Here is a 25,911-nt window from a genome sequence, read left to right on the forward strand (position 1 = left end):
AGATCCTGTCTCAAAAAAATAAAAACTCCAGCAAACCAAAGATCATGTAGCTTTTCTCCAATATTTTCTTCTAGAAGTTTGGTAGTTTCTGCATTTACATTTAGTTCTGAGATACATTGAGTTAATTTTTGTGTAAGGTGTGATGAGGTTGAATTCACTGCATATAAACATCCAGATGTCTTGCATCATTTGTTGAAAAAACTTTTCTCCATTGGATTGTCTTTGTGCCTTTTTCAAAAATTAGTTGACTATATTTTTCTGGGTCAATTTCCAGTCTCTCTATTCTATTCCGTTGATTGATGTGTCTAATGTTTTGCCCCTCTATATTTATTGTTGTGGCTTTACAGTAAGTCTTGAAATCAGGTACTGTAAATCCTGCAACTTTGTTCTTTTCCAGAATTGAATTGGCTATTCTAGCGCCTTTCCCTTCTCATGTAAATTTTAGAATAAGCTCTTATATGTCTACAAAATACCTGGCTGGGATTTCAATATGAATTTCATTACACCTGTATATCAGCTTAGAGAGAATTAGTATCATTACTATGTTATCTTTGAATCACAAACACAAAATATTTCTTCATTTATTTAGATTTACTATAAGTTCCAGGGTACATATGCAGAACGTGCAGGTTTGTTACATAGGTAAATGTGTGCCATGGTGGTTTGCTGCACAGATCAGTCCATCACCCAGGTATTAAGCCCAGCATTAGCTGTCCTTCCTGATGCTCTTCCTCCCTCCACCCACTGACAGGCCCCAGTGTATATTGTTCCCCACCATGTGTCCATGTTTTCTCATCGTTCAGCTCCCACTCTTAAGTAAGAACATGTGGCCTGTGTCAGTTTGCTGAGGATGACTTTGTATCTTGCAGCCTTGCAAAACTCGCGTGTGCGGGGTTCTCTGGGGTTTTCTGCATGCATGGGCAACCGTGATAGACAATTATGTTATCTGTGAATAAAGAGGCTTTCTTTCTTTCCAACCTGTATGGCTTTCTCTTTTTTTCTTGTCTTATTACACTTAGCTGGGGCTTTTAATATGAAGTTGAATAGATGTGTGAGAGAACACATTTTGCCTCATTTCTGATTTAAGGGGGAAACATCAAGTCTCTCACTATTAAGTAGGATATTAACCGTAACTTTTTAAAAATAGTCTTTATTAGGTTAAGGAAATTCTTTATTTAGTTTTGGCATTAGGTTAATGCTAGCCTAACAGAATGAATTGGGAAATGATCCCTACTCTTCTATTTTCTGGGAGAGATTATAGAATTTGTATTATTTCTTCCTTAAGTTTTTGGTGGATTCACCATTGAACATCTAAGTCTGGTGTTTTCGTTTTTGAGGAAGTTTCTTTTCTAATTTTACTACTAATTTTATTGCTTTTTTAAATGTAGGACCATTCATTATCTGTCTCCTTGAGGGAATTTTAGTAGTTTTTGCATTTCAAGGGATTGGTCCATTTTATATAAATAATCACATTTACAGGCATAGATTTGCTCACAGTATTTTTTATTGTCTTTTTGCTGTCCATGCGGTTAACAGTGATAACCTCTCTTTTATTGTTGATACTGGCAGTTTGTGTCTTCACTCCTTTTTTTTTGTTGGTTAGTGGTCTGTCATTTCCTTCCTTCCTTCCTTCTTGCTTTAGGTTTAAATTGGTTTTCCTTAGATTCCCAAGGAGGAAGCATAGGTTATTGATTTTAGGTCTTTCTTCTTTTCTAAAATGTGCTTTTAATACTATAAGCTTCTCTCTAAATATTACTCTAGCAGCATCCCATAAATTTTGATGTTGTATTTTGGAAATTATTTTTAATTGTAAAATACAGATAACAAAATTTGTCATCTTAACCATTTTAAGTGTACAGTTCAGTGTGATTAAATACATTCACACTGTTGTGCAAGGTATATATATTTAACTTTTATTTGTTTCAAAATATTTTTGAATTTCTCTTGAGACTTTTTAACCTATGTGTTATTTAGAAGGGTGTTGGGTATTTTTCAGATGTTTCCAGTTATCCAACTGTCTTTCAGTTATTGATTTTAGTTTAATTCCGGTGGGGTCTAAGAACATACTTTGTATTATTTCTCTTTACATTTGCTTCAGTGTGTTTTATGTCCCAGATTGTGTTCTATCTTGGTGTGCTCTTCTATTGTTGGATGGAATGCTCTATAAATATAAAGTAGATCAAGTTTGTTGATAGTGCTGTTCAAGTTATCTGTATAATTACTGATTTTTCTGCCTGCTTAATCAATTACTAAGAGAAAGATGTTGAAGCCTCAACTATAAATATAGATATGTAATAGGTTTGTCTATTTCTCCTTTAGTTTTTGCCTTGTATTGATAAAGTCAATATTTTCAGGTTCTTGCAATTGGATGTATGATCAATTTTGAGTTAATTTTATATGTGGCATGACAGATTCTTTGAGGCTCATGTTTTTGGTGTATGGATTTTCAATTGTTCCAGCACACTTTGCTGAAAAGACCATACTTTGTCCACCTCATTGCCTTTGCATTTTCTCAAAAATTGTTTGTCCAGCAGATGTGGGTATATTGTTTTTGTTCTGTTGCTCTATTGCTCTGCCTTTAAGCCACTACCTCACTGGTTTTATTACTGTAGCTTGAAATCGGCTAGTGGTGTTCTGACAACTTTTCTTCTTTTTCAACGTTCGTTTGGCTAATGTAGCTCCTTTGCATATCTGTATGTTTTATTTTATTTATTTTTATTTTTATTTTTCATAGGGACATGGTCTCACTCTGTTGCCCAGGCTGGAGTGTAATGGCAGAATCATAGCTCACTGCAGTTTCAAACTCCTGGACACAAGCCTCAGCCTCCTGGCTTAGCTTCCCAAGTACCTGGACTACAGGTGCACACCACCACACCCTGCTAATTTTTATTTGTATTTTTTTCATAGAGGTGGAGTCTTGCTCTGTTGCTCAGGCAGAGTGCAGTGGTGCAGTCAGAGCTCACTTCAGTTTCAAACTCCTGGGCTCAAGCAATCTTCCTACCCCAGCCTCCCAAGAAGCTGGGACTGCAGGCACATACCACCATACCCTGCTAATTTTTATTTGTATTTTTTGTAGAGATGAGGGTCTCACTATGTTGGCCAGACTTCTCTTTGACTCCTGGCCTCAAGCAGTCCTTCCGCCTTGGCCTCTCAAAGTGCTGGGATTACAGGTGTGAGCCACCACTCCTGGCCCATATAAGTTTTAAAATTGGCTTACCCATTTCTACAAGAAACCTTATGGGATTTTTTTTTTTTTTTTTTTTTTTTTGAGACGGAGTTTCGCTCTTGTTACCCAGGCTGGAGTGCAATGGCGCGATCTCGGCTCACCGCAACCTCCGCCTCCCGGGTTCAGGCAATTCTCCTGCCCCAGCCTCCTGAGTAGCTGGGATTACAGGCACACGCCACCATGCCCAGCTAATTTTTTGTATTTTTAGTAGAGACGGGGTTTCACCATGTTGACCAGGATGGTCTCGATCCTTGACCTCGTGATCCACCCGCCTCGGCCTCCCAGAGTGCTGGGATTACAGGCTTGAGCCACCGCGCCCGGCCCACCTTATGGGATTTTAATTGGATTGTGATCTATAGGTTATGATGGAGAAAAACTGGAAGTTTTTCTTAGTAGCATTTTATAGTTTTTAGTGTACAGCCTTTCATGTCTTTTGTCAGATGTATGGTAAATATTTCATACTTTTTGATGTTATTGCAAATGTGTTTTTAATTTCAATTGCATTATTCATCTCTATTAATAAGATGACTAATTTTTATATATTGGTCATGTTTACCACAACCTTGCCAAATTAGCTTACTATTTTAGTAGATTTTTTGCAGATTTCACTGGATGTTCTGCATAGTTGAGTATACTACCTCTCGGTAAACATAATTTTACCTCTTTGTTTCCAATATGGAAGCCTTAGGTTTCTTTTTATTACATTATTGCTCTGGCTAGAACTTAATACTATGTTGAATAGAAGTAGTAAGAGTGAACATGTGTGTCTGCGAAGGGAAAAAACATTGAATGAAAACCCAGCCTATCAAAATTTGTGAGCCGCAAGTAGAGCCTTGTTGAGAGGAAATGCAAAGCTGGTCCAGTATTTGAAGTTTAACCAGTATAACCCACCATCATATTAATAATAGGCTAAAGAAAAAAGTGACAGGACTGTATCAGTTGGTGCCAAAGAAAGATTTGGCATAACTTGACACCTGTTCATTATTTTTTTAAAACTCTCAGAAAATTAAAGAATAAAATGGAACTGCCTCAACTGGAAAAGAGATCTTTTTCTTACAGAGCTTACAGAAATACAGTCAAAATTCAGTTCAAACTTATAGAAGTATTACTGTTTTTATATATCAGTCTTGTATTCTGTCACCTTGCTGAACTTGTTTATTAGTCCTAATCATTCTTTTAGTGGATTCCTTAGAGCGTTCTATATACAAGTTCACATCATTTGTAAAAGGAAACAGTTTTACTTTTTCCTTTTCAATATGGAAACCTTTCATTTCCTTTTCTTACATTATTACACTGGCTGGAACCTCCATTACAATGTTGAATACTGCTAGTTAGAGTATATATTCTTATTTCTGATCTTAGAGGGAAAGCCCTAAGTTTTTCACTATCAAGTATAATGTTAATTGTATGTTTTTCATAGATGCTGTGTATCAGGCTATAGAAATTTGTTTATAATCGTAGTCTATTAAGAATTTTTATCTTGAAAGACAGATTTTCTCAGATGTTTTTTCTTTGTCTATTGAGATGGTCATGTGGTTTTTGTCATTTAATCTATTAATAATTGTTAATATTGTATTCTATTAATATTCTACATTAATTGATTTTTGAATGTTAAACCAAGCTTGCATTCCTGAAATAAATACCAGCTGGTCATGGTGTATATTCTTTTTTTATGTTGTTGGATTCAGTTTGCTAAATTTTTTAGGATATTTGCATCTATATTCATATAAGATTGGCCCTTGGTTTTCTTGTGATGTCTTTTTCTCATTTTGGTATTAGTGTAATATTGCTCACTGAATGCATCCTAGCATGTTTCCTCCTCTTTTTCTTGAAAGAGTTTGAAAAGGATTGGTGTTCCTTTTTAAATATTTGATAGAACTCATCAGTGAAGCCTAGCTTTTCTTTGTGGAAAGGTTTTGAAATAGTTGAATTTTTTTACATGTTATGGGTTTATTCAGATTTTCTGTTACTTCTTGAGGCATTTTTGATATTTTGTACTTTTCCAGTAATTTATTTTACCTTCATTACCTATTTATCTACATACTTTTCTTCATTGTATTTTCTTATAATCCTTTTTGTTTTTGTATTTGGTTATAATATTACCTCTTTTATTTCTGATTTAGTAATTTGAGTATTCTCTTTTCATTGGTTACTCTAACTAAAAAGTTGTCCATTTTGTTTCTCTTTTCAAAGAAACAACTTTTGGTTTCATTGATGTTCTCTATTGGTTCACCTTTTGCTGTTTTATTTATTGCCACCTTAATCTTTTTTATTTCCCACTTTCTTAGTCTGTGTTGTGTTGCAATAACAGAATACCACACACTGGGAAATTTCTAAAGGAAAGACTAATTTTTTTTACATTTCTGGAGGCTGAAAAGTCCAAGGTTAAGAGGCCCATATGTGATGAGGGCCTTCTTGCTGCATCATCCAATGGCAGAAGGCAGAAGGGCATAAAAGTATGTGTGTTAGAAAAGAAAGGGGTGGAACTCAACCTTTTATTAGGAACTCACTCTTGTGATAACAGCGCTAATCCATTCATGAGGGCAGAGCCCTCATGACCTAATCACCTCTTAAAGGTCCCATCTCTTAACAGTGTTGCATTAGAAATTAAGTTTCCAACACATGAACTTTGGGGTATACATTCAGACATAGCACCTACCTTTTGCTTGTTTGGGGGTTTATTTTGCTCTTCTTTTTCTAGTTACTTAAGGTGGAATGTTAGGTTATTGATTGAGATCTTTCTTCTTTTCTAATATGCACTTATAGCTATAATTTTTTCTCTGTACACCGCCATGGCTTCATTCTCTAAGTTTTGATATTGTGATGTTTGTTTTCAGGCAACTCGAAATATTTTATATTTTCCACTGTATTTTTTTTTTTACCTTCACCCATTACTTATTTAAACATATGTTTTTCTTTGACCTTCACCCATTAGTTATTTAAACATGTGTTGTTTAACTGGTATATGTTTATGATATTTTCACATTTTCTCTGTGTTGTTGACTTCTACTTTAATTTCATTATGATCAGAGAGCATACATTGTGATTTCATTCCTTTTTAGTGTATTGAGGTTTGCTTTATAGCCTAGCATATGGGCATATGGTCTACCCTGGAGAATGTTCTGTGTGCACTGAATGTATATTCTGCTGTTGTTGGGTCTGGAATTTTCTATAGATGTCTGTTCTGTAGAAGGACTAAGTATGCAAAGTGACCCCCAAATGCTGAAAGAGCAGAGAAACCAGAGAAGGAGGCAGACAGATTTAGTTTGTTGGTATTGATGGATTTATTGAGGGAACTTATAGAACTGTGGTCTTTGGCAGCTACAAGACAGCTGGATATCTGTACTGTTACTCCTCAGACCCAGGGTTTATATACCATAGGGAAAGGGTATACGTACTGTAGCAAAACAAAGGCAACCCTCCAGAATAGTCAAGAATGCTAAATGCATTATAGCCTATAATTTATGTGATAACATCAAGGTTGCTTTGATCTAAAAGCAGGAGTAAATGTTCTTACACTAGGGACAGTAAATAAACTAGGAATCAGGAGGCATTCACAGGACTGGGGCTAGTCAGAAGTCAATATGGTGGATTAGCATCACAAATGGAATTACTTTTGTCTCCACAGCATCTCTTAGGATTAGCTACTTCATTGTGTTCTTCTGTTTTCTTGTTGATCTTCTGTTTTGTTTTTCTGTCCATTATTGAAAATACGGTATTAAAGTCTCCACCTATTGTTGAATTGTGTATTTCTCCCATCAATTTTGTAAATTTTTATTTTATGTATTTTGGGACTCTGTTCTTAATTGTACAAATGTTTGTAATTATTATATCTTCCTTATTGACTCTCTTACCATGATAACGTGTCCTGTTGTCTCAAAACAATTTTTGTCTTACAGTATTTTGTGTAACATCAATATTGCCATGTCAGCACTATTTTGATTACTGCTTGCATGGTATATCTATTTTCATCTTTTTACTTTCAGTCTATTCATGTCTTTAAATCTAAAATGTGCATCTTGTCAATAACATAGTTGGTTCATTTTTTAAATCCATGCTTCCAGGCTCTGCTCTTTGATTGGGATGTGTAATCCATTTTAATTTAATGTAATTACTGATAAATTAGGATTTATTTGCCTACCTTTTTTATAGCTTATGTCTTTTGTGTTCCTTTGTTTCTCAATTCCTGACTTTTTGTGTTAGATATTTTCTATTATACCTTTTCATTTCCCTTGTTTCTTTTCTGTGTTTTTTAATTTATGTTTTTAGTGCTTCCTCTTAGGATTACAATTAGCACCTTAATTTAAAACAGTCTCTTTCAGATTAATACTTAATTTCAATAGTATGCAAAAACTTTCCTTTAGTATACTTTCATTCACTTCTACCTCTTTTGTACCATTGTTATAAATACAAATTACATCTTTATATATTATAAGCTCATTAACTCATTTTTATAATTATTGCTTTATGCAGGTGTATTTTAAAACAGGTCAAGAAAAAAGCTACATATATGTATTTTTATAATATCGATTTCATTATCTTTATTGGTGTTATTTCTTTGTATGGATTTGAGAATTAAAATTTACTGTTTTTTTTATTTCAGCCTAAGGGATTCTCTTTACTTTTCCTTCTAGGGCAGGTCTGCTACCAACAGATTCTCTCAGGTTTAGTTTTGTTTTGTTCTAGTCTCGAGATGTTTTAATTTCTCTTTAATTTTCTTTCTTTTTTTTTTTTTGAGACAGATTTTTTCCTTTGTCGGCTGGAGTGCAATGTCATGATCCCAACTCACTGCAGCCTCCACCTTCTGGGTTCAAACAATTCTCCTACCTCAGCCTCCCAAGTAGCTAGGACTATAGGCATGCGCCACCACACCTGGCTAATTTTTTTGTATTTTTAATAGAGATGGGGTTTCACTCTGTTGGTCATGCTGGTCTCGAACTCCTGACCTCAGGTGATCCACCCACTTTGGCCTCCCAAAGTGTTGGGATTACAGGTGTGAGCCACTGCACCTAGCTCTCCTTCATTTTTGAAGGGGAGTTTAACTGGATATGGAATTATTTACTGACATCAGTTTCTTTCAACACTGAAGAAATGGCCATCTTACTCTCTGTGGCTTCCATCTTTTCTGATGAGACACAGTCACCTATACTAGGACCATAACTTCCCCCGCTTTGTTTTAGTTGCCCCTTTACTTTTGTGTGCTTTCTGTCTTCCAAAAGCTTACAAGATAGCAGGTTCTTGGATAACCAACTCTTGTTCCTTGCTCTATGGGTTTGTTCTTTATAAAATTTCTTTACCAGTCTTTTCACCAGAGTCTCAGGAGGAAGGGAAGGCTAATATATGAGTTCAGTCACGACCTAAACCAAATGTCCTGTGTATCTTGCTATGGATGATCTGATCTAAGCCTTTGAATTCCCAAGAGCTACACACCTGCCTGTGTTTTAAGACACCCAGGCTTGCTTCCCAGACACGTGAAATAGGTTTCCCAGAATAACTATTAGAAAAATAGAGAAATAGTTCAGGAATTGAAGAAGTAGAAAATCTTGTTATCCTTCCTAGTCTGCATATAAATAGGGATGAAGTGAATAACAAATTCTACTATACTCAGTATTTTGAGCTTTTCCTGTCGAACTAGCTGAAATTATTATTATTCGTTTTTAAGACAGGATCTCACTCTGTCACCCAGGCTGAAGCACAGTTGTATGATCATGGCTGACTACAGCCTCAACTTCCCAGACTCAAGCAATCCTCCTGCCTCAGCCTTGTGAATAGCTGGGACTATAGGTGCTCACCGTCACACCTGGCTAATTTTTTCTATTTTTTGTAGAGATGGGGTCTCACTATGTTGCTCAGGCTGGTCTCAAATTCCTGGGCTCAAGCGATCCTCCCATGTCAGCCTCCCGAAGTACTAGAATTACAGGCATGAGCCACTGCACCCACCCAGAAATTATTAATTGAAAAAAATTTCAAGCAGTGTCACAAAAGATGTATTCAAAGGTAAATATAATTATGTATCTATAATATTTATATATTTATTAATACGGATATTCAGATCATGAACATTTGTTGATTATAAAGTCACTTTATGGTGTCTAAACTGTGGTATCTGGTACTTCACTAAAAAGTGCCTGATATTTGGGGAGTCTTTGATCTTGTTGATACCACCTATATAGCAATGCTCAGATTTCAAGTGATGTCTTTATTCTAAAACAGAATTTTGGTAGCCAGGTCTCATCCAGGAATATGAGCCTCCTTTTAGATCTGGTTGGTGATGTAGGTCTTCTTACTGTATTTCATGATTTTGTGACGGTTGGCTTAGGAATTGTAAAAAGAAGGTTTTTAGTGTTTGACAGCTAAACAGAACCCAGGAAACAGACCTTCACAGTAACCTATGTGAATATGAATACTTGCTGTTAAGTAAAGGCAAACTGCTTACCTAGTACAGTGGTCCTGAAAACATCAGCATCACATGGAAATGAGTTAGAAATGCAGAATTCTCAGTTCTGCCCCACAACTACTAAGTCCAAAACTCTAGAGGGGGTGCCCAGCAGTTTGAGATTTTAAGAAAGCCATCCAAGTGATCTGATGGATGTTAATTAGGAATTGTTGGCTTTTTGATGAGCTTAGAAGTATCTTTGGTAGTGTCTTTGATTTGAGGTTGATCGAACCTATGGAAATAAGTTTCAGTCAAATAAGCCATGTGTGGCTGCTTGGGTAAAAAAGAATAGGAAATACAGAAACCTTAGTTGTAAAAAACAGCTTCATCTATAGTTAACATCTTACCCATTCTTTATTATAATGTGTTTTCTGATGAATCCAAATCAAATAGCCTATTTCTTTAAATGATGAAATAGCAGGGTTCCTGCTGAAGTGTTGTTTTTCCCCAGTCTGTGACTAGTCTCCTGAGAGCCTTGGAGACTTCTCTAGGGTGTTTTTGAGGTGTGAAATCACAGAAGCCAGTGAAGGTAATAGTGTAGTAAACTGCCAGATATAACACATTTCTAGGAGGCTCTCACTCCTTTCCCCAGGACTAACCTAATCAGAAATATTGAGGGGTCTGAAAAAGGAAAAGAGTTTTTGTTAGTGTTGCCTGGCTTCCTCCAGGATGATTTGAAAAGAAAAGAAATTTTATATAGTGATGTCATTTTTTAGTTTATAAATTCAGAGGTGAGGACATTTCAGTTTAAAATCATCTATTTTTGTTTAATTTTACTACATAAGGAATCATAAACAGTGTTTTAATTCTTTAAGAAGAAAATACTACAGTGGTATTAAGAGGCTGTTTTTGTAGCGTCTGAGCCACGTAAACCTAGATACAGTAGATCTTCACTCAGTCATAGCTGATGAAGGGATGTGAGTAAAATATGTAATTGGTATTAGGGAAGGCATCCTAAAGGAGAGAAAATTTGGGCTGAGAGTTGAGGTTACTGCTGTCATGCATATTTGGCTGAGAAGAAAACAAATCCAACCCTCAACCTGCCGGGCACGGTGGCTCAAGCCTGTAATCCCAGCACTTTGGGAGGCTGAGGCGGGTGGATCACGAGGTCAAGAGATCGAGACTATCCTAGTCAACATGGTGAAACCCCGTCTCTACTAAAAATACAAAACATTAGCTGGGCATGGTGGCGCGTGCCTGTAATCCCAGCTACTCAGGATGCTGAGGCAGGAGAATTGGTTGAACCCGGGTGGTGGAGGTTGCAGTGAGCTGAGATCGTGCCATTGCACTCCAGCCTGGGTAACAAGAGTGAAACTCCGTCTCAAAAAAAAAAAAAAAAAGAGAAATCCAACCCTCAGGGAATTGGAACACAAATCTGTCATTTAGAAAATGGGCAGGAAGTTAGAGATATAAATGTGATAGGAAGACTAAATAAGGATAATCCTATTTCTTGTATTTGCGTAGTGCTGCCATATAATTATATATGTTCTTACTAATAACCCCTGAGATGGGTAAGTTCCTACCTTACAGATGAAAAGCTGACATTCAGAGAGATTAAGTGATAATAGTGGTGGTGGTAGTAGTGGCAGTTACCTTTTATTGAATGCTTACTCAGGCATACATCCAACAAATACAGAGTACCACTATGTGCAGGTCCTGTTCTAGGCTTTGGAGATAAAGCAATTGACAAAGCAGACAAAAAAATCTATTGCCTCATGGAGCTTACATTCCAGTAGGAGAAGGCAGACAATAGACAGGACAAATAAATAAAGTATATAATGTGTTAGATGTGTTTTCTCCATAAGTCCTGTGGAGAAAAATGAAATGAGGGGGAGTTGATTTAAATTTTAATTAGGATGAGGTGGAGGGTTATGAAGAGAGGGGTGACATGACTGGCTAAAGTTCACAGGATTACTGTAGCTGCTGTATTGAGAAAGACTGACTTAGATGTTGGGGACGGAATTAGGTCTGCATATAGGTTGTCATGTCATCTTTACAATGACCCAGTATGGTAGGTAGTAAGTCTCAGAGATACTAATAAATGTGCCTAAGATCGCAAAGCTAATAAGTGCCAACTCCTCTATTGAAAATGTGTTTGGATTTTATAATCTTGAATTATAATCTTAAATCTTAAATTATAAACAAGACTAGTGTTCTCGTTTCTGTTAGGAGGTAGGAGGCTAAAATGTGTAAAGGGGCCACGTTCCTGATACTTGTCTTTGAGACAACAGTAAGTGAAAATTTGGATTAAAAAATCAGTAAATTATTAATATCTGTACAAAGGAAAACAGATTTGAAAATCTCATAAATAGGGACAGCTGTAAAGCATCTTGTAAGTGAAGGAATTATAAATGGAAATTAAGGGTACGAAAATGCATCTGATTTAAGTGAATCCGATTTAAAATACATAAATAACAATAAAATTTCTATTTAATGTGGGATTTGGTAAATAAAATTTATGCAAGCCCATTGATTTGGACCAGGTTCCTGCATGAGACCCTAATAGACCAAACCAAAATGGAGTCATTCATGCTACATGCCACATAATTAAACTGAAACTTAAAAAACAAACCGATAGGAAATCCTCAAATGGGCCAGTTTTCTAGAAAAAAAAGTAAAACAAACAGGAGATTTGTAGCAACCAATGAGAAGGGGCCCAGTCAGCCTGGCCAGCATAAGGAAATCTCTTCTGCTTAAACTCATACAAGGAAAGTAACCTGAGGATAACAAATCTGCTTTTTGTACTGGGCTGTTTTCCTGTTTCTGCTGCAGCTGCCTTATAAAAAGCCAGTTGTCCTGCCACACCCAGTGGAGCGCCTTTCTATTTTGTAGAGTGGATATTATGTTGCCCAGTTCATGAATTGTGAATAAAAGCCAGTTAGATCTTTAAAACTCTATTTGTTCAAATTTTATTCTTTAATAGGTCTTTATTGTTCAGAAACTATGTGTGTAGTCCTTAAGAGCACAAACTCTGGCGCTGAACTGTGGGAATTCAAATTCCACTTCTCATGCTTAATAGCTGTGTAACTTTAGGCAAATTATTTGACCTCTCTTTGCCTTAGTTTCCTCATCTATAAGCAGGAATAATATACAGAACTGAATACATGCTTACGGTACAATCAGCAGTTGTGCCACTTGGTATTTACTCAGATGAACAGAAAACTTACGTCTACACAGAAATCTGCACATGAATGTTTATAGCAGTTTTATTCATCATTGCTTAAACTTGGAAGCAACCAAGATGTGCTTCAATAGGTGAATAGATAAATAAACTGTGATATATCCATACCAAGGAATATTACTCACTGCTAAAAATAAGTGAATAATATTCATTTAAAGTTTAATAGCCGTGAAAAGAGATGGAGGAACCTTAAATGAACATTATCCAGTGAAAGAAGCCAATCTGTAAAGGCTACCTACTGTGTGATTCCACCCTGTGACATTCTGGAAAAGACAAAACCATGGAGACGGTAAAAAGATCAGTGGTTCTCAGGGTTTCAAGGAGAGGGAGAGATTCATAGTTGGAGCACAGAGGATTTTTAGGGCAGTGAAACCACTCTGCATAATACTATTATGGTGGATAAATGTCATTATACCTTTACTAAACCCACAGAATGCACAACACAGAGTGAGACCTAAGGTTAAATATGGACTTTGGGTGATAATTATGTATCAATGTAAGTTGATTGTTAACAAATGTACCACACTGTGTGGGGAGTCTTGGGGCTGGGGAAACATGGGTATATGGGAAGCCTCTGTACCGTCTGCTCAGTTTTGCTGTGAACCCAAAACTGCTCTAAAAAAACAAAGTCTAGGCCGGGTACGGTGGCCCACGCCTGTAATCTCAGCACTTTGAGAGGCTGAGGTGAGCAGATCACAAGGTCAGGAGTTCAAGACCAGCCTGACCAAAATGGTGAAACCCCATCTCTACTAAAAATAAAAAAATTAGCTGGGCGTGGTGGCTCTTGCCTGTAATCCTAGCTGCTTGGGAGGCTGAGGCAGGAGAATTGCTTGAACCTGGGAGGTGGAGGTTGCAGTGAGCTGAGATTGTGCCACTGCACTCCAGCCTGGCAATAAAGCGAGACTCCAAAAAAAAAAAATCCTTATTTTAAAAACAAGTGGGAATGCTAGTAGTACTCAATGTGTGGTGAGGATTAGATGAGCTAAGATTATATAAAGCACTTGTAACAGTATCTGGCTTGGAGTAAGCTTATGTGATTTAGTTATTATATTATTAAAGAGCATAAAAATATTTTTGTGGCTTTTATAGGTTCATTCAGGTAGTTGGGCTTCCACTTCTGTTTTTTCCCATGTAAGCTTAAGTTTTTCAACCTCAAATTCTTCTGCAATGATTGCTGTCTAGAATCTAATCACATTGACAATATTTATTTAAGTCTAGGCAGAGGGCCTCCTACATCAGAATCACCGGAGTATAAATTGATAATACAGATTGTTACATTCCTCCAGATTTGCATTTCCACAAGCATCCTGCATAATCCTGGTGCATTCCAGAGTTGGAGAGCTAGTGCTATGAGAGTCTGGGAAGGATTATACCATTTCTGACCTCCCAGGTACTGCTTAATGTAGTTCCTCGACAAATTTGTTCAAAAAAATACGCATGTAGATTTTGGCAGAACACCATGTGTCTGAGAAACAGAAAGGAAAGTAGTGACCTAACAATTATTCAGTCCATCTCAGAACGTAGTCTCTGTGTGAAACAACTTTTATAACATAGAACATTCTTTGTGTTCTGTTCTTCTTAGAATGAGTGATAGTCCATTCCTGCACTTAAGTTTTAAGTATTCTGTACTAATTACTGAGTGTGTGGCTATTTCTAAACAGTTGAGTAATTTGGGTGCTTTTAGGGATAAAAGGAAACTGTAGGTCTGGGTGAGCAAAATATCTGTCATTGACAACAGGAAATAGACTTAAATAATATTTGATTGTACAGTGAAATGACAGGATTATTATTCAAACCCTTCTCCTGATTCTGCAACCAGGCATGTGAAATAAGTTCAGTTGTGAATGGAAATAATGTTTTTATAAGTCAGAGGAGTTTCCCTTTACTAACATTTGTTTCTTTTTTGTTTTTGAGTTTAGAGTGCAGTGACACGATTACAACTCACTGAGGCTGCAGCCTCAACCCCCTGGGTTCAGATAATCCTCCCACTTCAGCCTCCCAAGTAGCTGGGACTACAGTAGACATGTGCTACCATGCCTGGCTAATTTTTTTTTAATTTTTTTTGTAGAGACAAGGTTTTGCCATCTTGTTCAGGCTGGTTTTGAACTCCTGGGCTTAACTGATCTGCCCACCTCAGCCTCCCAAAGTGCTGGGGTTACAGGCATGAACAACTGCACCCAGCCTATTACTAACTATTAATGGGACTATTGGACAGGTATAAATAGAATCCTTTACAAATTCTTATAGAGACAGGAGGAAAATGAAGTGAGTACAGACTAAGAAGGTAAAAAGCAAAAAGATATTGCAGACACTGGTTTGCAAATTAAAATAACAAGTATTTATTTAAAAATACTTAAAAGCCAGGTGTTATGGTAGGAACACACACACACACACACAAACACACACACACACCCCTGTCTTTATCCTCACAACACCAAGGAGAGTAAATACTATAGTCTTCATTTTATAGAAGACATCAAAGCTCAGAATGGTTCATATAGCTGACAGTGAAGAGTCAAGACTTAAACACAGAGCTTTTGATTCTAAAATACAGTTTAACATACTTGAAATGTAATTTTTGATCAGCAGTTACATATAGTTGGACTATAAATGAATGTTTTTATGCATAGGTAATGCATATTTGGCACTGTTTCACAGTACCCCTTGATTTGAGTTATTTGAAGAAGGCCAGAGGGGATTTTCACTTTCAACCAAGAAGAGAAACTAGATTTATTAATACCTTTCCACCTAAAACAACTAGAAAACTGGACAACATATATAAAAAAATGTCTTTTGGATTTTGGAAAGCAAGCAGCTGAGGACCTGGATCTCTGAGAAGAGAAACAAGCACTTTGTTTCTCAGCACTTTGCTGCCCCAAGGTATTTGGTTGAGTACCGATCTGCACAAACTCCTCTTTGAAGTAGGAATCCAAAGATCTTGGAAGAAAAACATCTTCAAAAAGCAAGTAGGTAGTATGATTGATTAAGAAGCAGAAAGATTATAGGGCTGTAGTGAAGATTTGTATTATTTTAATCAGAAAAAAAGCTATTGGGCTGGGCGCAGTGGCGCATGCCTGTAATCCCAGCACTTTGGGAAGCTTAGGCGGGCCGATCACTTGAGGTGAGGAGTTCAAGACCAGACTGGCCAACATAGTGAAACTCTGTCTCTACTGAAAAAAAAATACAAAAGTTAGCCGGGTGTAGTGGTGGGCTCCTATAAGCTACTCAGGAGGCTGCAGCAGGAGAATCACTTGAACCTGGGAGGTGGAGGTTGCACTGAGCTGAGATCCTGCCACTGCACTCCAGCCTGGGGGACAGAGGGAGACTCCGTCTCAAAAAACAAACAAAAAATGTATTAAAAACTAGGGGTACTTTGGGAGGCCAAAGCAGGCAAAGCACCTGTGGTCAGGAGTTCAAGACCAGCCTGGCCAACATGGCAGAACCCCATCTCTACAAAAATACCATAAAAATAAGCCAAGCATGGTAGCGCATGCCTGTAGTCCCAGCTACTTGGGAGGCTGAGGTAAGACAATCACTTGAACCCAGGAGGTGGAGGCTGCAGTGAGCCAAGATCATGCCACTGCAACCCAGCCTGGCAATAGAGTGAGACTCTGTCTCACAAACAAAGAAAAAATCTGGAGAAAGTCTGTATTAAGAAACGTACTGTCCAAATTTACGACAAAACAAAATATATCTTTATTTTAAGCAACTGATGGAGTGAAAGAAAAGATAATCCATTTGACACTTATGCTTGGAATATCTTTATGTTTCACAGGTTTGGTGATACAAGATGGTAAAAAAAAAGTGTGTATGCACAGATTACATGTATATATGTATTATATACGATAGTAATAACAATTATATTGTATTTTGTCTCACATTTTAGAAGAAGCCTACAGAAAACGCTTGAGAAAATTATAGATTAACTGAAATTTAAAAGTTAAAAATCTTCATATAAAAATCACATAGTTGGCAGAACTTGAAAGTGGAGGGGAAAGTGAACAGTAGTATAAGTTAACTAATTATATAGAGGGAATTAAGATACTGTTTAAAATTTATGGTAGAGTAAGAGATGGTTAAAGGATATTCACCTTTAAAATTTACAAAGATAATCAGAATTTAAAATTAGAGGTAATCAGAAGACAAATATTTTGGTGTATTAAATCGGGGAAGGTTTGGCATGATGGAAGGTAGGGAAAATGAGCCAGTTTCCTCATCTTTATATCAGGAATTCAGTAGTATTGTTTAAAGATGATAGCATAAGAACCAGAGGTCTAAGTATAGTGACTATTACCCCCAGCCCCAGAATAACCAAAGTGAGAGTTTAAATGGTTTACCTCTGTGGAATAAAACTTGGCTTTGGGGGATGGGGGTGGAGACTTTTATTTTTCATTCTATATCATTTATTCACTTTAAATTTTCATATATATATAACTATCCTTAGTGAATATCTTTTTTAGCCTCAAAATATATGGACCAGCTTTATTCTTTGACTGTTGTTGTATCTTGATATATCTTGAGATTGCTGAAAATGCTAATGTGATAATAAACCACATAAACTTTTCCAATAAAGAAGATGACTGGTTTCGTTCTTATTTTTAATAATCATTCCACATCTGGGGACTAGACTTCAGTTCTGGGCACTAGAATATTAATAACTATAGAGTGTATATGTAAAAAATGGCATCCAAGCTGGTGAGGTCTAGAACCATTACTTATGATGAAAGGTAAAGGGAACTGCTGATGTATCATCTGGGAAGCTATATATCAGAAGTGAGGGGAGCATGATCACTAGCTTTAGATATATGGAAGAAAGGGTGTATTGTTCTGTGTGAGCAGAAATAGGACCAGTGAGTAGAAATTACAGAGTGGTAATATAAAAAGCTTTCTAACTATCAGAGCTGTGTAATGATGTCACCGTTACTGTTTAAACAAAGATTTTGTGGAGAGTATGCTCGTGTTTGGTTAGGATTCTCTTAGAGGACTTCTGCAATTCCTTACAACTTAGAGTTTCTGAAGGATTAGTTAGAAATCTTTAAAGCAGTCCATAATTATACCTGTACTCTTTGTGACCCAAAAGAGTTCAGTTAACTCAACATACACTTTTTTAGTAGTCATTGTATTAGTCCGTTCTCACATTGCTATAAAGAAATACCAGAGACTGAGTAATTTATAAAGAAAAGAGGTTTAATTGGCTCACAGTTCTGCAGGTGTACAGGAAGCATGGCAGCATCGGTTTCTGGGGAGGCCTCAGGGAGCTTTTACTCATGGCAGAAGGCAAAGCGAGAACAGGCGTCTTACATGACAGAATCTGGAGGAAGGCAGGGGGAGTGTTTACATACTTCTAAACAACCAAATCCCATGAGAACTCACTCACTATACAGTACCAAAGGGGTATCTTGCTGAATCATTCGTGAGAAGCCTGCCTCCATCCATGATCCAGTCACCTCCCACAAGGCCCCACCTTCAACATTGGGGATTACAATTCCATATGAGAGTTGGATAGGGACACAGATCTAAACCATGTAATTCCACCTCTGGCTCCTCGAAATCTCATGTCCTTCTCACATTGCAAAATACACTTAGGCCTTTCCAACAGTCCCCCAAAGTCTTTACACATTCCAGCACTAACTAAAAAGTCCAAAGTCTCATCTGAGACAAGGCTAGTACCTTCCACCCATGAGCCTATAAAATAAAAAACAGATGAGTTACTTCTAAGATACAATGGGGATATAGGCATTGGGTAAATACTCCCATTCCAACAAGGAGAAATCAGCCAAAAGAAAGGGGCTACATGTCCCATGCAAGTCAGACCCAACAGGGCAGCCATTCAACCTTAAAGCTCCAGAATACTCTATGGGCACACTGAGAAAGGGTGGGCTCCTAAGGCCTTAGGCAGCTCAGCTCCTGTAGCTTTCCAGGGTTCATCTCCTAAGGCAGCTCTCAGGGGCTGGCACTGAGTGCCTATGGCTTTTCTAGGTGCAGGGTGCAAGCTGCTGGTAACTCTTGTCATTCCAGGGTCTGGAGGACAATGGCCCTCTTCTCACAGCTGCACTAGGCAGTGCCCCATTGGGAACTCTGTGTGGGGGCTCCAACCCTACATTTCCTCTCTCTGCTGCCCTGGTAGAGGTTCTCCATGAGGGCTCTGCCCCTGCAGCGGGCTTCTGCCTGGACATTCCCGTTTTTCCATTCATCCTCTGAAATCTAGGTGGAGGTTCCCAAGCTTCAGCTCTTGCATTCCGTGTACCTGCTGGCTTAACACCATGTGGGAGACACCAAGGCTTACAGCCTGTACTCTGAAGCAGTGTCCTGAGCTGTACTTGGACCCATTTTAGCTATGACTGGAGCTGCTGGGATGCAGGGAACAGTGTCCTGGGGCTGCACAGAGCAGCAGGACTCTGGGCATGGCCCACAAAACTGTCTATCTCTCCTAGGCCTCTAAGCCTATGCTTAGAAGGTCTCTGAAATGCTGTTTTTCCCATTGTCTTGGCTATCACTACTTGCCTTCCTTTTCGGTATGCAAATTGTGGCAGCTGCTTGAATTGCTCTTCTGCAAATGGACTTTTCTTTTCTACCATATGGCCAGGCTGCAAATTTTCCAAACTTCTATGCTCTGCTTCCCTTTTAAATGTGAGTTCTAGTTTCAGGTCATGTCTTTGCTGATGCATATGCATAGCCTTTTAGAAGTAGCCAGGTGACTGACTTCTTGAACACTTTGTTGCTTAGAAATTTCTTCCAATAGATACCTGAAATTCTCTCTCAAGCTCAAAGTTCCACAGATACCTAGGGCAGGGACACAATCCAGCCAAGCTCTTTGCCAAGGTTTAACAAAAGTGACCTTTGCTCCAGTTCCCTGTAAGTTCCTCATTTGCATCTGAGACCTCCTCAGCCTGGCCTTCGCTCTGCATATCACTATCAGCATTTTAGTGACAACCATTCAACAAGTCTCTAGGAAAGTTCCAAATTTTCCCTCATCTTCCAGTCTTATGAGTCCTTCCCACTCTTCCAACCTCAGCCTGTTACCCAGTTCCAAAGCTGCCTTCACATTTTCAAGTATCTTGCATTGCTATAAAGAAATACATGAAACAGGATAATTTATCAAGAAAAGAGGTCTGATTGTCTCATGGTTCTGCAGCATCTGCTTTTGGGGAGGCTTTATGGTGGAAGGGAAAGTGGGAGCAGGAGCAGGAGGAAGGGCAGGGAGGTGCTACACACTTTTAAACAACCAGATCTCATTAGAACTCTACCACAAGACAACATCAAGGAGATGATGCTAAACCATTCACGAAGGATCCACCCCCTATGATCTAATCACCTCCCACAGGCCCCACCTCCAACACTGGAGATTATAATTTGACATGAGATGTGGGTGGGGACACAGATCCAAACCATATTAGACATGTTTTCAGTAGGCTTCAGGATACAGAGATAAATAAGACATGAATAGACTCAGGGTACACAATGTAGCATGGTCCATTTCAGTTTGACAATTGTATCATAAGGTACCCATACTGGCTTTTTCATTCTCTAGAGACGTAAAGGTGAACCAGTCATAACTCCTTCTCATGAGCCCATGGTCCAGAAGGGAGACTGTCAGGTGTACATGTTTCATTACATTACAGCTGAAAAACAAAGAGTGAGGGCAGGGAAAGCTTCACAAAGAAAGTGATGACTGATCCAAGTTTGTCACCAACATGCTTTGTCACTCTCCATGCTGGATCATGTGGGACAAGGTAGGACCTTCTCTGGGATATGGATCGTAACTTCTCTTATACAAACTAGCCAGGTCTAGAGTCCCAACCGCTCCAAAATTCCATGATTCTAATATGGTGATAATTGTTTTTCTCATCTAAATGTTTTAAGAAAATACTCTAAATTTTAAAATAATGTGGTAAAAATGGGTTTCATCTAAGTCTCGTCTTAATGGATATCCTTTCAGTTAAGTTTTTGCTAATGAATTTCCTGGAACAACTTGTTCCATTAGTCCCTTTACTTAATGTCTTTATGTAACGTTCATTTGAAATGTTAGGCACATTATAAAATTTTGCATTAATTAGTATGATATCCAGTTTGTGACATTATTAATATTTCAGGAAGCATTCTTTTTAATTTCACTTTAGATCACCCCTATGATTTTAATTACTGTATTTCTTTTAAAGGGAAACAGCTTTATTAAATAGGATTTTAGATTTTAAATTTTGTACCTTTTGAATGTATAAAGATTGCTTTTAGAAGTAAAATTTTAGTGAACTTGAAATTCTCAAAGAATCACTGAGATTTGAGAAGTGACGTTTTTTCTCACAGGAATAATCCAGTACACCAAAGAAAAATATTAATTAGAGCTGGATTTAATTACCACTGTAGACTTCCTGGTACAACAATTTCAACAAGTTTTTTGTGTCGTTAAATAAAATTCATAGCCTTTAATCTAATAAAAGTATAATATTTTACCCCCAATAATAGATGTTCAAACCATAAACATAGTTTTGCAAAGAAAGTTATTAAAATTATTATTTAGAAAAAACTTTTGAATTGTGTTACTTTCTCTTGTATCATAGTCCACTCCATAAACTTTTCTGGGTTATGTGCTTGCATTTTATGGAAATAGTTTTATTATTTATAAAATTCTACAATTGAGTTTTGTTTGCATGAACATTTAAATTGAGGTGTAGTTAGGAACTACAAAGTTGAATTACACAGTAGTTTATTTGGAAGCTCAAAAGTGTTGAGATCATCTTTATTAGAATTTCTTTCATCTGCAGCTGTGTACTAGTTGAAAAAACTGAACTGGAAGCTAAAAGTACCACCCTACTACTTACTGTTTGTTAACCTTACTGACATGACTTCCATACCTTTAAAATAGGGGATGATAGCTACTTTGTAGAGTTTTTGTTAGAAAGAAGTGATTTAATATTGGTGTCTGGCATATAGAAAGAACTTAACAAAGGTGATAGTTTTTGTTTCTTTGACATCTAAGAAGATTTAATTAACTTTCCTTAATGGAAACTGTATCATTTGAGCAATATAGCAGTCTCTTAGCCGTGAAAAAGCATGAGCTGAATGAAGGCTGTTAACTACAGATTAATGTCCTATAAATGCAGTAAAATAAAAAGAATCAGGGAGGGCTTCATTTTAATAATGTATTTTATATAATATATAATATGCCAAAAATATTTCAGTGTGTAATTAATGTAAAAATTATTTATGAGATATTTTACATTGTATTTTTTTGTGTTAAATTTTCGGCATCTTGTGTGTATTTTACACTTACAGCACATCTCAACCTGACTAGCCGTATATTTCAAGTATGCACCACTTGGCCAATGACTACAGCATTGGATAAGAAAGTTCTAGCCGTAGTTTGGATGATTAATAAATGACTATCCCAAGGCAAACTTACAAAAAAGATTTTTTTTTCCAACAGACTACCATGGCTGCGGGAGTCTTACCTCAGAATGAACAACTGTATTCTACCATGGTGAATAGCAGTGAGTATGCTGTAAGCATGAAAGGTAATGTCTCCTTAATATACTTTCTGTGTCGCTCTGTGCAAGCTAGTGTTTAATGAAAGTAACTATATGAATGGATATGAAAGAAAAGGCTCTATTCTTCATACTGGAATTCCAAGTTGCAGGTATTACTGCCTTACCATGCTGGCATGTTAGAATTCCTTTTCAAAATCCTGAATAATGACCTTGGCCTTTTAACTTCTTAAAATACTCCTTCGAGTATTGCAAACAGTGTTTGTCTCCTGCATTATTATCATCAGCTGAGATTATGCATTTGTTCTTATCATCACATGCCTACTTATGAATCGAACTTTAATTTCATTCTCCTTTCATTAGTTGCTGTTGCCACGTAGCACATCCAGAAGCACTCCAACCCTACTTCTCCCACTGTTTTTTCTCCCATGTTGTTTTGATTTTTATATGGCACCCCAGGCAAGGACAAGCGCCGTGACTTGAACTGTTACTACCACACTTGCCCTTTACTCACAAGCTCTGAGGTGGGAATCTCCCTGCTTCTGCTTTGATACTGCCGGTCTTGCTGCCACTACCAGCAGTTAGCTGAGGGAGATGTTAAGTAATTTCTCTTAGTAGTAGTACCACTTGCAGTATATTGTAAATGCCCCCTTGGGGCTTTGCCCACATTCACTTTAGTCCTACTGTATAGAGAATGAAGGATTTCTCCCCTAAGTGTGGACTAGGTGATAGGAAGAAGAGTTAAAGGAGTAAGGGCCTAACTAAAGATACTGAGTTCAACCTGCCAGGAACAGTGAGTTCTGTTGTGTTTTTGTTGGAATCTGACCGCTCCACTAGGGGGAGCTCTCTCTCATCAAGAAAACCATTGTTTCCCACTTCTCATCTTGTCTGAACTCCATATCCTTGTAGATCCTTCATCTGTCTTTGCCGTGTTTGCCCTAGAGGCACTAATACTACTGGTAACTACCATCTGTGAACAGCTTCTAGGTGCCAGGCTTAACGTGTTAGTTTCCCTGGTCTTAGAAGTACCGTCTAAAACAACTAAAACAAACCCAATAATGATGTCTACTAGCTGCTTCTCTTTTAGAATGTTTCTTTCCTCCCAAGTAACTCTTCAGCCAACAAGTCTGAATCAGACGAACCTTTTTCCCTTTTCTTTCTTCTGTTGTAATGTTTCCTCTTAGTTGGTGTATCTCAATGGTGATTCTGTTGGCCTTGGGGGTGGGACAACTCTTTGTTGTACTGGAGAGTTCTGAGTACCTAAGATATATAGCATCTCTGACTCTTCCTACTAAATCCAGTAGCATCCCCAGGTTTCAGTGATAATGAAAAAACCCTGCATATTTCCAAACAGCCCCAGGAAGGTTGTACTGCCTCTATTGTGATCCACTAGGTATGCTGACTTTTACCTTTCCAAAAAACATTTTTTAATTAAAATTTTCCTCATAGTATAAATGTAGCTAATTTTTAAATAGGAAAAAATCTGGACAAATAAAATACTTTATGGCTAATTTTCTTAAAGCATATCGCATCTATAAAGATAGTTATACTTTATTATGTTTATGGATGGGAAGTATTTTATCATGGGAAAATTTAATTGGAGGAGATACATAAATAAATATTTATTTTTAAAGGAAAATAGAAAACTTATCAAGAAGTAGCTGTGGAGTGAGACAGACCTAGACTTAAATCTTGATCCTACTACTTTAAAAAAAAATGGTTTTTTTTAGACAGAGTCTCACTCTGTTGCCTAGGCTAGAATGCAGTGATATACAGTCATGGCTCACTGCAGCCTCCACCTCCCATGTTCAAGAGATTCTCCTGCCTCAGCCTCACTACACCTGACTGAATTTTTGTATTTTTAGTAGAGATGGAGTTTCGGCATATTGGCCAGGCTGGTCTTGAATTCCTGACCTCAAGTGATCCGCCCACCTCAGCCTCCCAAAGTGCTGGGATTACAGGCATGAGCCACTGTGCCCAGCCATAAAACAAAACAAAATAAAACAGAAAAACCTTTTATTATGGAAAAATTCAAACACAAAAGTATACAGAATGAAATAAAGATCCCCATATTTGTATCATCTCCCATATATGCGTCATCCCTCAAATACGTACCATCACCCAGCTTTAACAATCTCAGCCACTCACTTTTCTCATTCACTTCCCTGCATTTGTATTGCTTTGAAGCAAACTCAAGGCATCACATCATTTTATTTGTTAAATAACCACATCATTACTACCATACCTCAAATAATCAACAGTATTTACTTGATATCATCAAATACCTGTTTAGTGTTCAATTTTCTAATTGTCTTATAGATATAGATATATTTATATAAAATTGTATGTGTGTGTGTGTGTTGTGTGTGTGTGTGTAATTTGTTTGAACTGGGATCCAAAAAAGATCAATACATTGTAATTGGTTGCTATTTAGCATCAATCTCTTTTCTTTTTTATCTCCCAGGCTGGAGTGCAGTGGTGATATCTCAGCTCACTGCAACCTCTGCCTCATGAGTTTAAGCGATTCTCATGTTTCAGCCTCCCGAGTAGCTGGGATTACAGGCATACACCACCATGTCTGGCTAATTTTTGGGTTTTTTTGAGTAGAGACAGAGTTTTGCCAGGCTGGTCTCCAGCTCCTGGCCTCAAATGATCCACCTTCCTCAGCCTCTGAAAGTGTTGGTAGCGTGAGCTACTGTGCCCAGCCTTCAAGCTCTTTTAAACTTGGGTTTCCCTCTGTCTCTTTTTCCTTACAGTTTATTTGTTGAAGAAAACAGGATTTTTTGTTTTGTTTGTTTATTTGTTTGTTTGTTGCCTTATAGAGTTTGCCACAATCTGTATTTTGCTGATTATATCGATGTGATATTTTCTGTAAATTGGTAGATGGATGTAGAATGTAGTCAGATTTTTTTTAACTGGCAAGACTATCTCTTGGGCACTGTTCTATTCTCCCTCAGGATGCCCGGGCTGTATGATTGTCTTGTATTTTGTGATGTTAATTTTTTTATTTTGAAATAATTTCAAACTTACTGTAAGGATACAAGAAAAGCACACAAAAGAATTCCTACTTTCTGTTCACCCAGAGACCCCTATTCCAGTTTTGTCAGCAGTCCCAATAATATCCTTTAATAAGAAAATGATTTGCTAATGTTTTTTAAATCTCTTTCAAAGGCCTTAGGTACTCCTTTCTTGACATTTAGGACCTTAACATTTTTTATGATTACAGACTATTTTGTAACATGTTCCTCAATTTGGGTTTGTTTGCTATCTCCTCATGATAAGACTGAGATTATGCATTTTTGGTAGAAGGGTCACAGATAACACAAGATGTCATTTTGCCCCATCACTGTTAATGTTTAGTTTGATCACATCAGTAAAGTGGGATCTGCCAAAGTTTATCCATTATAAATTATTCTTTCTCCCCTCATAATTAATATTTTAAGGAGAGATGCCTTCAGACTACATAAATATCCTGTTCCACATCCAACTTTCACCTAGTAGTTTTAGCATCTATTGCTGTTTCTTGCCTGAATTATTACTATGGTAGGTAACTGGAGATTTTCTTCCTTCTCCCAACCTTCTGATA

The 25,911-nt window shown here is 37.4% G+C and overlaps 1 protein-coding gene across 3 annotated transcripts in view; it reads left to right on the top strand.

The window, feature by feature from the left end:
• PTPDC1 (protein tyrosine phosphatase domain containing 1) overlaps positions 1-25,911 on the top strand; it is a 70,982-nt gene that overhangs the window by 12,007 nt on the left and 33,064 nt on the right. Inside the window, exon 2 of one of the 3 annotated variants that reach the window (XM_032268507.1) lies at positions 22,268-22,355. In XM_032268507.1, the coding sequence (XP_032124398.1) occupies positions 22,274-22,355 (82 nt within the window). In that variant the 5' untranslated portion in view covers positions 22,268-22,273. Of the gene's footprint in view, positions 1-22,267; positions 22,356-25,911 lie in introns of those variants that run through there. The other 2 variants (XM_032268508.1, XM_032268506.1) reach the window with 2 other exon arrangements.

The sequence above is a fragment of the Sapajus apella genome, unplaced genomic scaffold (assembly GCF_009761245.1).
Source record: "Sapajus apella isolate SASKATOON/1434 unplaced genomic scaffold, GSC_monkey_1.0 scaffold182, whole genome shotgun sequence".
Taxonomy (NCBI): domain Eukaryota; kingdom Metazoa; phylum Chordata; class Mammalia; order Primates; family Cebidae; genus Sapajus; species Sapajus apella.